The sequence below is a fragment of the Marmota monax genome, unplaced genomic scaffold (assembly GCF_021218885.2).
Source record: "Marmota monax isolate L192 unplaced genomic scaffold, Marmota_monax_Labrador192_F-V1.1 WCK01_AAM20220418_F8-fsc00055, whole genome shotgun sequence".
NCBI lineage: Eukaryota > Metazoa > Chordata > Mammalia > Rodentia > Sciuridae > Marmota > Marmota monax.
The window spans coordinates 7205932-7219315 of NW_026695205.1; the positions used below are offsets into that span (position 1 = coordinate 7205932).

Here is a 13384-nt window from a genome sequence, read left to right on the forward strand (position 1 = left end):
ATATTGCATATTTAAATAAAATCACTTACATGTAAGGCAAATCTGTACAGAAATTAATTTGGTTACATATTCACTTACAGATGCATCTCCCATAAATGTCTCCCTCTACAACACCCCTTTAAGTGAATTAAGCTGTTTTTGTACCCATTCATTTCTACCTTTGAATAACCTAATGGTATGACATCATTGCTTGTTTTGTTTTTTAAAAACAAAACAACAACAACAACAAAACCCACTTATTAGCTGGGTAAGGTGGTACACACCTGTAATCCCAGCAACTTTGGAGGCTGAGGCAAGAGGACTTGCAGCCTCAGCAACCTAACAAGACCCTGTCTCAAGATAAAGTTAAAAGGGCTGGGGATGTACTCAGTTGCAAAGTGCCCTGCATTCAATCCCTAGCACCCCATCACCACTAAAATTACTGAACATTTATTTTATTTTTATTTTTTAAACATAATTTTTAGTTGTTGATGGACCTTTATTTTATTTACTTATTTCTATGTGGTGCTGACAATCAAACCCAGTGTCTCACACATGTGAGGCAAATGCTCTACCACTGAGCCCGAGCCCCAGCCCAGGAGTGAACCTTTATAAATGTAGGTATCTGCATACATACAGTCTGGACTGGTGCAGTAAGCAGGGGGCTAAGACTAGGAAAGCTCTCCATCTGGCAGTCCACAGGTCCATCACTGCACTCATTACTGTAATTTCAAACAGGTAACAGCAACCTGTCCTATCCATTTCCACGAGTAAAAGGTTTTTAAAAGGGTGTACAGTTTTATTATTCAATCCTTATAAGGTAGTAATGCTTAAAAATGAAAAGAGTTTAATAAAAGGATTAATAAATGACAATGCATTTCTGGTACAACTAGACCTGTAACTGACCTGTTAGTATACAATAATTCTACTACAGCTAATAATCACAGACCAGAAGTCCACTCAATCTTGTACTTGAATGATCAAATTTACTATTTAAAACTCCTTACACAGGAGCATAAAAATTTGATAATAGATATAGGCAAAAAACCTCACTGAGTACTGAAATGCTCATCCAACTTTCAAAATTACTACTATTCATCTTGGCCAGTTAACTGAAAGTCTGACAGAAGATTAATTATTCGTTGAATGAGTGATGATTAATAAAGACACTTCTAATTCTATCCCAGCTGTCTTGCCAATTCTTTGTTCATCCAATACTGAGAGCCAATGACATACCAGGCAAAGTTTCAATCCCGGAGCAACCAAGCAGACAGAAATCTTTAGAATAGAATTTAGGTAACAACCACTTCTTGTTCATTAGAAAGAGACTGATTTGCTTAAGGGAGGGAGAGGAGGAAGAGAAGGAAGCTTGATATAGGCTATGACATAATCAAAGTTGTGATTAGCAATTCTAGCATTTCTTCTACCCTGACAAATATAAATAAATACTACTACTAGCCTCACTGGTAAGGAAAATCAATCAAAAAGGGCATGAAATATGCAGAATGGGAAGCATACTGCTTGGCACATAGCAAGTACTCAAATATAACTTCTCTACAAAGAAAGGGGAACTGTTTCATTTCTTTAACAAATATTGACTCACTTTTCTTCTTCATGCTGTTCTTGTTTTGATGCCCATCCTGTGCCATCTTTAGGCACAATATTCACATTAGGATCATTGCCTTTGTTTTCCGCTTTGAGACTTGGAAGGTTAGCAGGTGGGGGCATGCGCCGTGAAATACCAACTTTTCCAAGACTTTGTAACCCATGTCGAGCTGCAACTAAAAGATCAATAACATCAATTTTCTTAGAACATCTATTTTATCACCTGCTTTATTCAAACGATACAGAAAACAAGAATTAATTCAATCTTTCAATGATTCCATTCATTCTTGCAACATATAATTAAATGTAGAAACATTAAACAATCAAGTCATTCAACAGAAAGTTCAAAAATTCTAATAATGCAGCCTATACCTCTATACAGTGAAACATCCCTAAATACCAGCTACTTAGGAGGCTGAAACAGGAAGACCACTTGAGCCCAGGAGTTCGAGGCCAGCCTGGCAATAGTGAGTTTCCGATTTCAAACAAAACACAAATTCACAACCAAAACACAATTCTAATAAATGCAACCCAATATGCTATGAAAAAAACAAAACAAAGCAAAGCAAAGAACAGTAAACCTGTTGATAATGCTAGACTTGGAATTTTTTCAGGGAGTCTATTCCAAACTAAACAACTTGGAATATTACAGAACATGTTGACTATATGTCCAACAACACTGCTAATATACCATAAATGGTATAATTTTCACTGTATACACTGGGTTCAAGGAATAAAAAAAATTAAAAATAAAACAAGAAATTTAGACTTTCTCTACTTAATACTTAATAAATGCATGATCTAATATACAGCTCTATGCCTATTAATTTCACAGACTGTAAATTCCCTTTGAAATCAAATTGCTCTACATATTTTCCTGACAACAAAGAGGAAAAACACTTTAAAAGGCTACTAAAGGTACAAAATTTCTTTTGTCAGATATTTAATTCATATCTCCTAAACATGTGTGCATACAAAAAAGGCCAGTGTAAAAGAGACTGAACCATCAGGCCAGTCCCAGCTTCTAACAGCAGCAGTTTGGACATGTCATCTACAATAACAAAGCAAGACCATAAGAACTACTCACCTGTAGTTTTCTGAGTTTCCAGTGATTTTCCCTTGTAAGTATTAAATAAACTGAGTGTTGCATACTTCTTCCCATCCTTTGCTTTTGTGCTCTGGCCTGACTTCTCCGACATTTCGGTGGAAACACATCTAGTCCAAAACCTCCTGCCACACCCTTTAAAATCAGTCTTTAAAATGGACATAAGAATGAAACATGAGGAGGAAAATTTTAGAATTAGTTGACTAAAAGCATTTACAAATTCAAATGTTAATTGAAAAATTTTTAAAAAACTGATAAAACGAAGATATTAATTTTCAGTAAATCACACCAATGACAATTTCACAGACCTCTTTGATATCAAATTCCAATAGCCAATATGTGACAAAATTAATCACAATAAACTACGATGAACTTGGCAAATAATATTATTTATGGTTTATAATAGCTTAACAGCATCACAGAGAATGATGGCTATTATAATTCATGCTGAGAAGAACAGTTCAAATATAATGAATCTATGAAGATTATTTATTTAATTGATACATTATTCAACCTAAGAGCTTTGAAATGACTGGCATCATTATCCTACATGTAGGGGACTCGAATACACTAGAAAGACATCATCATTCCCCTAAATGTGCAAGACACATCCTGACCCGAATCTAGTCTATTAATAAACAGGAGAAAGGGACACAGTTCTCTTTCATACTATTCCCCTTCAATTTAAGTGGGTAGGAACACACATCAATCTGAGAGATTTTTCTGGAGGTGTTAGGGCAGAAACAGGGCAAAAGTTAGCTAACTGCACCAGAGCTAAAAACATTGAGAATAGAAGCACAAGTGTAAAAGATAGCATAGCTTTGCACATACACATTTATAATAAATTACCTCCCTTGAGCTAGAATGCAACGGATTCATTAGCTACCAAAAGATTTACACTAACACACGATTTATTATCATGTAGAAAAACATACAAAAGAGGAATAGTAAATATTCACACTTTATGGCAAAATTAAGATTCAAGGAGATATTTTATCAGGCAAAAGAAAGGAACTGATTTACCAAGAAAAAGTCAATTTGTGCTTTGGTCCCCCATCTGATGGTTAACATCTAAGAACCTTTAAATCCTGCACCTCTTGTAATACCTACTCAAGCAGCACTTTGGAAGAGTCTTCCTATACCTCTATGAGAAAGAGACATGATAAGAAAGAAACTCCCTAAACTTCCCAGAAGCCAATATACAAGCCTACTTGCATCTACATCCATCCTTTCCTTCTTTCACCTATTATTACGGTGGTTCTCACATCTTCTGGAAACTTGTTAGAAATGAAATTCTACAGTCCCAGTCGCGTGTTTTAACAAATTCTCCAAATTAATTCCAAGAAAAAAGCTTAAGACTTACTGTAAATAGAAATATTCTAAACACTCACTACACATTAATATCACCTGAGGACTTAAAATATACCAATATGGGAGGAGGAGGCTGAGCATCAATTGTTATTTTTGATTCTAAGTAGTTTTAGAATCATTGCATCTTCCCATCCACAACCTCCCTTCCAATTAAAGTCAAGCCTTACCTTTGGATTCTCTATCTTTCAATTTTCTTCTCATCTAAGTTCTTCTCTGAAAGAAATGTCTTCTACTACTATGGCTTTTCAGTTACTAACTGATCATCTCAAATTAATATATGCAGTGCAACACTCTATGGGCCTAAAGAATGTACCCCATTGCTTATTTCTTTGTTTTGAGTATAGTTACAACTTATATCAGAACACAGGCAACTATTTCATATCCAGGTTTTAAGAAACAAACCTACCAACATTCTGCTTAAGAGGGAAGAGGGATGTGGTGGTTAAAAAATTGAGAAGCAACAAAGAAAATCTCTTATGTTTGAAAAAAATATATATATATACATATATATTTTTAGTACCGTATATACGGTCTAAACTCAATAAATTGAAGACGACTAACTGTAAGGCTATGAAGAGACTATTTACCAGAGAAATAAAAGTAGACAAATGTATAAAAACATTCAATTTCACAACTGAGGAAAACAATGCAGCATCACAATTTAACCAAAAGGGTTATAAAATATCTGATTTCATTCTAGCCAGCAGAAAGTCAGTGTTTGAAAGGAATCATAAAGTGAATTTTAATTTCCCTAATAAAAAACAAAAACAATTAATGCAAATCCTTCTGAAACACCACAAAACAGAAGTATAGTGTATACTTTCAAACTCATGAGAACAGCACCATGTTGATACCAAAGCCACATAAGAAAGCTACATGTCAGTATCTCTGATGAACACAGATATGAATATCCTCAATAAAATAACAGCAAGCTGAATTCAACACATCAATACTGAATGCCATGATCCAATGTAATTTATCTCAGGGATTCAAGGTTTATCGAACAAATGCAAACCAATTAATGTTATATACCACATCAACATAAAAACAACAACAACAAAAAAAAAACACCCGATCATCTCAATAAATGCAGAAGCATTTGATAAAGTTTAGGACACTTTCATAATAAAAATTCTCAACAAAAAAAAAAGGACGAAATGGAAGAAAGTTTCCTCATCAATAAAGGTCATCTATATAAATTCTAGAGCTAACATCGAAATCAATGAAAAATACTTTCTTTTTAAGATCGGGTGTAAGAACAGAAATGCCCATTCTCCCCACTTCTATTTGAGAGAGTATTGACGTACTAGCTATATAAGTAAGGAAAGAAAAAGAAATAAGCCATTCAAATCAGAAAGGAAGAAGTAAAATTATCCATTTGCAAATGACATAATCCTATATGTAGAAAATCCTAAAGACTTCACAAAAAATGAATAAATGAATTTGGTGAGAAGCAGGACACAAAATCAGGTGCATTTCTGTATACCAAAAATGATCTATGAAAAGAAACCACCAAGACAATATAGTAACCATAGCATCAAAAAGAATAAAATACTCGGGAATAAATTTAACCAAGGACACAAAAGATCTAGACACTGAAAATTATGAAACACTGATCAAAGAAATCAAAGACAAAAATAGAGATACTCCATGCTCACACACTGGAAGAATACTGTTAAAATGTCCATAATAGCCAAAGTGATTTATTGATTGAATGTAATTCCTATTAAAATTCTAGTGGCATTTTTATCACAAATAGAAAAAAAAATCTAAAATAAGCACAGAGCCACAGAAGATGCCAAATAGACAAATCTCTCTCTCTCTCTTTTTAAAGACTGGGTCTCACAATGTTGCCCAGTTGTTGGGCTGCCTCAAGCTCCCAAGTAGCTGGGACTACAAGTTTGTGTGTGTGTGTGTGTATATACACATCTGGCTCAAAGCCATCTTGAGAAAGAAAAGAAAAAGATCAAGGCTTCATACTCTTGATTTCAAATTACATTACAAAGCTGTGGTAATCCAACAGTATGGTTCTGGCACAGATACACAATGAAACCATAAACCAAAATGGCCCCCAAATAAATCCAAATACATATGTCCAACTAATTTGACAGGGCCAAGAAACCCTGGGGAAAGACAGTCTATAAATGGTGCTTGAAAATGGACTCTAATAACACAATACACGAAACCCAACTCAAAATGGATTTAAGAGCTAAATGCAATGTGAAACCATACTTTTAGAAGAAAACATAGGGGAAGTGCTCCTTGATAGAGACCGTGATTTTGGATATCACATCAAAGACTTAGACAACAAAAGTAAAAATAAAGGGGACTGAATCAAACTAAAATTCTTTTGGCACAGCTTGGGAGAAAATATTAAGGAGTTAATAATCAAAATATACAGAACACAACAAAACAATGGGGAATCCCACACTACCAGTTTTAAAAACAGTCAAAGAACCTGAATAAACATCTTTCTGACGAACACAGAATAATGCCAACAGGTAGTTGAAGAGGTATTCAACTTTACAAATCATCAAACAAATCAAAACCACACGTGTCAGGATGGCAAGGTCATTTTTAAGGATGTGAAGAAAAGGCAACCATTGTCCACTGTTGGTGGAAATGTAAATCAGTAGGGTACTATGAATAACAGTATGAGAGTCCTCAAAAAATAAACAATAAACACTAACATATGACCTTGTAATCCCTCTTGTGGGTATATACACCTAAAGAAAATGAATTATCACCTCGTAAAGATAATGTTCCCATATTCACTGTAGCATATTTGCAATAGCTAAGTGGGGAAACAATCAAATGCTAAAGTGTTTATCAACAGATGATGCATAAAGAAATGAGATATATATGGACAGGTACAAACACATACACAGAGAATATTTTTCAGCCTTAAGAAAGCAGACACTGGGCTGGGACTGTAGCTCAGTGGCAGAGTGCTTTCCTAGCATGCACAAGGCACTAGGTTCAATCCCCAGACCAAAAAAAAGGTGATAAAGGAGACATTGCCATTTGTAACAACAAGGATGAATCTGAAAGACATGCTAAATGAAATAAGCCAGACACAGGTGAATACTACAAACACAACCCAGTGTTCGTGTGTGTGTGTGTGTGTGTGTGTGTAAACTTGGGGGTTTGGGGAGAGCTCAGATACAAGGAAAGAGAAGAATGGTGATTGCAAGGGGTGAGGAAGAGGAAATTAGAAGTAGGTCAAAAGGTATTGCCTTGCAGTTATGTAGGACGAACAAGTCTAAAGATCCAGTGAACAACCTGAGGATTTCAGTTAATAGCAGAGTATTATATATGAAAATTTGCTAAGAGTAGCTTTTAGGTATTCCTAACACAAATAAAGGTAACTATGGAGGTGCTGAGCAGGTTAATTTACTTAGTTTTAATAGTCATTTCATTATGTTTATCAAGGCAGCATGTTGTGTATCTTAAATATAATAGGGTAAAAACAACTTAAAAAACAAAACAAAAAACTTCTCTATAAATTATAAGTAATTTCCAAATATGAAACCCCAGCACACAATTGTTCCTGAAAATGAAGAGGTACATAGCTCTTTACAGTTCAACATTCTAAAAGAAGTCTTCCTTCCACTGTGAATAAACTGTCTCAATATATACTCTTCAGTATATGTTCTTTCACAAATAAAAGGTAAACAAAATTCACAGTGGGTATCCTGTCTGAGCTAAGAAGGGTAGAAAAATATTCAGCTACTCAGAGCACTAGAAGAGAGAAAATTGATGCTTGCAGAAGTTTGAGTCTTTATGTTTTATAGTACCTAGTATGCCAGAAAAATAGGTAAATCACAAATATGTACATGACTGCAATGTAAATGCAATCAAGATAGTTCAATCCAGGGCTGGGGATGTGGCTCAAGCGGTAGCGCGCTCGCCTGGCATGCGTGCGGCCCGGGTTCAATCCTCAGCACCACATACAAACAAAGATGTTGTGTCCGCCGAAAACTAAAAAATATATATTAAAAAAAATTCTCTCTCTCTCTCTAAAAAAGAAAAAAAAGATAGTTCAATCCAAGAGAAACTATGACGTACAGCATCTACTGCTAAAAGAATATGCATTCCTAACAGCAGAAAATCTGTAGCCATAAAGAATAGGACTGGATGAGTAAGAAAGGGCAACTGCACTCAAATGGCTTGCCCGTTAATCATGGGGCCTTCATTTTAAACCTAACGTTTAACTTAGCCCACGTGCTTTCTGTTGTCTTGCTTCTGAAAAGTCAGGCAGATACCCTGAAACTTCAAGCAACGTATGTGTCAGAGAAATAAATGCCAGTGACATGTTAAAAATGCAGACTGCTTAAAAAAGCCAAAATATTGAAGAATTCAACTAATTCAGAAAAGGCACCTTCATCAAGACAGCTTCATTTTGTATAATTTACGATCTTTAAAAGTTTAATTTGTTTGGAGACCCAAAATAAATCAAAGAAACATGGCTGCCTAAGAATTTCCTAAGAAGCAACGATCAAGAAAAACAGGCAGTGGGCGCAGCAGTGAATGCCTGTAATCCCAGCAGCTCGGGAGACTGAGGCAGGAGAATCTTGAGTTCAAGCCAGCTTCAGCAACTTGGTGAAGTCTTATCTCAAAACCAAGATTAAGCAATGGGAACTAGATTTACCTTCTTTTCTGAAACTAAAAAACTGGACTCGTGGTACAAATGAGTTAATGCATATGCATATAACAACAGATTATATTAGGCAAAGAGGACAGGTATTCCAGATATTTGGGAACTGAGCTGTCTGAACTTATGTATGAAGAATTCCCATACCCTAGCACAGAGCTGAGCATTCAGGAGAACAAGTAGCTAGGATATACTATAGGAAAGAAGAGAACTACACAAAGGGAAAATGCTACAGATCTGCAGGAAAAAAAATCACCTCACCTGTGCATGTGAAGAAACTACCCTAAAGCCAGGAATGAACCACAGGGTAAGACCAGAGAACAGTGCCTGGAGCTCAAAAAGAGCCGGAAATACTGCCTATTCTCACAAGTGAGACTAAAAACACATTTTGAAGCTGGGCACAGTGGCACACACTTACAATCCCAAAAACTTTAAGAGCAAGTTTTTGACCAGCCTAAGCAATTTTGCAAGACTGCCTCAAAAAATAAATAAGTAAGTAAAATAAAGAAATAAATTAATTAAAAGGGCTGTGGATATAGCGGTTGCCTAGCATGTGCAAAAGCCCTGGGTTCAAATCCCACAAGGGGGTGGGTGGGGGGAGACAGATGATTCATTAGGCATTGTATAGAATACTCAGTGCTTCAATAGTGGCTAAAAACCACCCTAAGGTAAAAAAGTGCTGTGATCTTATCTAACAATCTTAAAGCAACACTTAAAAAGACCAATTTATTTCAATTTGTCTGAGAACAAATTGAAAAACACAGTAAAGAGAAAAATCAATCAACTGAAATTAAAACAGTATTATTGTAGATGTTAGAATTAGTGAACAAGGTTAATTATTTTATAATCGCATCTAATGTCCAAAAACTACAATAAAGATGGAATACAGAGACACGAAAGATACAAAACACCGAAACTTTTAGAAATGAAAGATACACTAGATAGGTTTAGCAGCATTTTAGATACTATAGAAGGAAAGTTTGAAGTTAAAGCCATCATAAAACTATTCAAAATAAAAGACAGAAGAACCTTAAAAAACAAACAAAAAATCCAACTAGCAAATAAAAAAAACAGTACGCATGAGCCTCAGCAACTCCATCCAGCCTAATGCATGTGTAATTAATACTGGGCTCAGACTGAAAAAAATAGCCAAAAATATTACAAATCGGATGAAAACTATAAACCCAGATTCCAAAGATTCAACAAAACCCAAGCATAAAAATCAAATTAAAAAGCCACAACATTTAAAATAAATGATAAAAAGCCAACAAAAGAAAAAGGTACTTTATGCGTAGAAAAACACACATAATAACAGCAGAAGCCAGGTTAGAAATGACATAAACAGGAAGAGATCAATATGCTTCAAGTACTGAAAAACAAAAACCCCTAGGATCCTCTATGTAGCAAAAATATCATTTAAAAATGAAGACAAAACACTTTGTTAGATGTAACTAGCAGGTCTGTACTATAGAAATGTTAGAAGAAGTCCCTCATACAGAAGCAAAAACAACACTGGGTTAAAATTTGGGTCTACAAAAGAATTGACAGCACTGGAATGGTGTTAGTACCAGAAATAGAACGAAACAGGTAACATATAAGATCTAAAACAATTTTTTTTACATCTCTATCTCAGAAATGCAAAGTTGGTTCAAAAACCAATTAGTAAAATCAGTATAGTAAACTAAAATAGAAATACTATATTATCTCGACAAATGCATAAAAAGCATCTGACAAAAGCCAATGCCCATTCCTGACATTCCTCTTAGTAAAGTGGAAATAGAGGGGAACTCATTCATTTAAGGACTGAGTACTTAACTGCTATGTCCTCTCAAAGATTAGGAATAAGGGAAGGATATCCACTCTCATAACTTCTGTTCAATACCTAAAAAACTTCTACCCGGTAGAATAAGTCTAGAAAAAGAATCCAGATTGGAAAGGATGAAGTAAAAGTGAATTTTTTGATACTACAATCACGTATGCAAAAAATATAATAAAACCCAGAAAAAAGGTACTGGAGGAAGTTTAGCAAAACTGCACACAACATGAATTAAAAAAAAAAAAAAATCACCATTATTTGTACATAGGTGCAACGAACAATCAAATTGAACCTAGACAGTACCATTTTTTTAAAAAAAATATTTTTTTTGTAGTTGTAGTTGAACACAATATTTATTTATATGTGGCGCTGAGGATCGAACCCAGGACCTTGCACCTGCGAGGCGAGCGCTCTACAGCTGAGCCATACAGCTGAGCCATAACCCTAGCCCCAAGTACCATTTTTAAGGGAAATAAAAATAGTTAGAGGTTTATCCAAAGAAAGGGTAAAAACCCTAGATATTAAAACCACAAAACATTTAAGAAAGCCTAGATAAACGGATGCATACCACTCTGTTCATAAGTCACAGGACATGAAATTAAGCTGTTAATTCTTATCAAATAGATCTATAAGACTCAAAGTAATACCAAACATCAAAGTAAAACTTTTTTTTAGGAAGGCAGAGTTTGTCAAACTGATTATAAAAGCCATGAAGAAACGGATAAAACCTAGACTAGCCAAATGAAAAGAAGAATAAAAATTGAAGACTCCAGATTCCAAGACTCAAAAGCAGGAAAGACAGTGGCACTAATGTAAAAATAAGACAAATAGATCAATGGAACAGAATAATGTCTATAAATACAAATACTTGATTTTTGACAAATAAAATTTAGTGGATATTTCACAACAAACATTAACAGAGCAACTCAGCATATATAATATAAAAAACTGTGAATACCTAACACTATACAAAACTCAATGTACTCTAGACAAAATGTAAAACCTAGCTGGGCCCTGTGGTGCATGCCCAGCAGTTAGGGAGGCTGAGGCAGGAGAATCCCAAGTTCAAAGCCAGCCTAGTAACTTGGCAAGGCCCTAAGCAACTCAGTAAGACCCTACCTCTGGGGATGTGGCTCAGTAGTTAAGCACCCTGGGTTCAATCCCTAGTACAAAAAAAAAAAAAAAAAGTAAAACCTAAAACTGTAAAACTTACAGAGAAAACATAAGAGGAAAATTTTGTGACCCTGGGTTGTATACGGGGTTCCAAGATACAGCTTCAAAACAATCCATAAAAGCTTACAAAAAGGACTGTTTTTTTAATATTTATTTTTTAGTTGTAGCTGGACACACGATATCTTTATTTCATTTTTATGTGGTGCTGAGGATCGAACCCAGTGCCCCATGCATGCTAGGCGAGCACTCAATGGAACAGAATAATGTCTATAAATACAATGTCTACCCCATGCATGCTAGGCCAGCCTGAGACTTTTTTTTTTTTTTTTAAAAAGACGCTACTGAGAACAAATGGACAAGCTACATTTGGGGACAAAAACTTCAAATATACTTCTGATAAAGGACTTTTTTTTTGGGTGGTGCTGGGGATCCAGACCAGGATCTTGTGCATGCTACCTATTCAAGAACTCTACTGCTGAGCTAATCCCCAGAACTTTTATTCAGAATATATACAAAATTGTCAGAATTCAGAGGGGTGGGAGAGAGGGACAAAAACCAATTTTAAAAAATGGACATGATTTGAACAGATACTTCACCAGAAACACATAAATGGCAAATAAGCAGATGATGACTTTCAGCATGATTTCTGTATGGGAAACTGAAACCAAGATATAATACTTCTACACATCCAACAGAATGGTTAAAATTACAGAATAATTCTACCAGGTACTGCTGAAGATGTAGAAGAACTGGAACTCTCACACATTCTGACACGAATGAATAATGGCACTGCACAATCACTCTGCAGAACAATTTTGGCAGTTTCAAAAGACTAGACAACCAAATTATGGCAGACCATAAACAAACAAAAAAATGCAGTACTGATACAGCATAACAATATGTGTAAATCTCAAAATGATTATGTCGCATGAAAGAAGCTCGGACACCCTCTCCTATATATACTGTACTGTAGTGCAAGTATATCGAAACAAAAATTGTTTGTTAAAAAACAGATTAAGAGGGGCTGTGGTTATAGCTCAGAGGTAGAGTGCTTGCCTCGCGCATGTGAGGCACTGGGTTCAATCCTCAGCACCACAGAAAAATAAATAAAATAGATAAAGATATTGTGGCCATTAAAAAAAAGATCAAGAAGTCCTATATTCTTTGCTAACAAAGCCTCACTATTCAAATCTGTTAGAAAAAAACTGAGGCAGACAAAAAGATGATCAAGGGACTAAAAATTTAGGTTAAAAACAGCATATTAGAGAAACACAAATTTAGTATAAGGGTTTAGGAGATTGCAAGGGAAGCTGGGTAATGGCAGGAAGGGAAAGGCTAGCAAGACATGAAAAGAGAGAAACCAGCAGCCCGTTGACAAGGAATAACGAAAAATAACACAACAATAGAGTCAAGATTGAGAAAGGGAAAAAAAAAAAATCTAGAACACAGTAAGGAATCAATAAATGTTTTGTTTTATGAATTGATAATAAGAAAAAAATTCTTGTGGTTATGAAGTCAATCACTATACAAAACCATAAATGTAGAAGATAAATCCATTTAAAATTAAATCCTTTTAATAAAAGATGAATTCAAAACCAAAACTGCAAGACCATCTAATATAGAAAATGCTTCATATCAAAACAGAAAGTATACAATCATATTCTTCAGAGGAAAATACTGC

At 35.0% G+C, this 13384-nt stretch overlaps 1 protein-coding gene across 11 annotated transcripts in view; it reads right to left on the bottom strand.

Annotated features, from left to right (window-relative positions):
• Prrc2c (proline rich coiled-coil 2C) overlaps nucleotides 1-13384 on the bottom strand; it is a 78773-nt gene that overhangs the window by 53354 nt on the left and 12035 nt on the right. For 8 of the 11 annotated variants that reach the window (XM_058574464.1, XM_058574465.1, XM_046429954.2 and 5 more), the window contains exons 2-3: nucleotides 2672-2837; nucleotides 1583-1760 (exon numbers count right to left, since the gene is read on the bottom strand). In XM_058574464.1, the coding sequence (XP_058430447.1) occupies nucleotides 1583-1760; nucleotides 2672-2783 (290 nt within the window). In that variant the 5' untranslated portion in view covers nucleotides 2784-2837. The remainder of the gene's footprint in view (nucleotides 1-1582; nucleotides 1761-2671; nucleotides 2838-13384) is intronic. The other 3 variants (XM_058574463.1, XM_046429955.2, XM_046429959.2) reach the window with 1 other exon arrangement.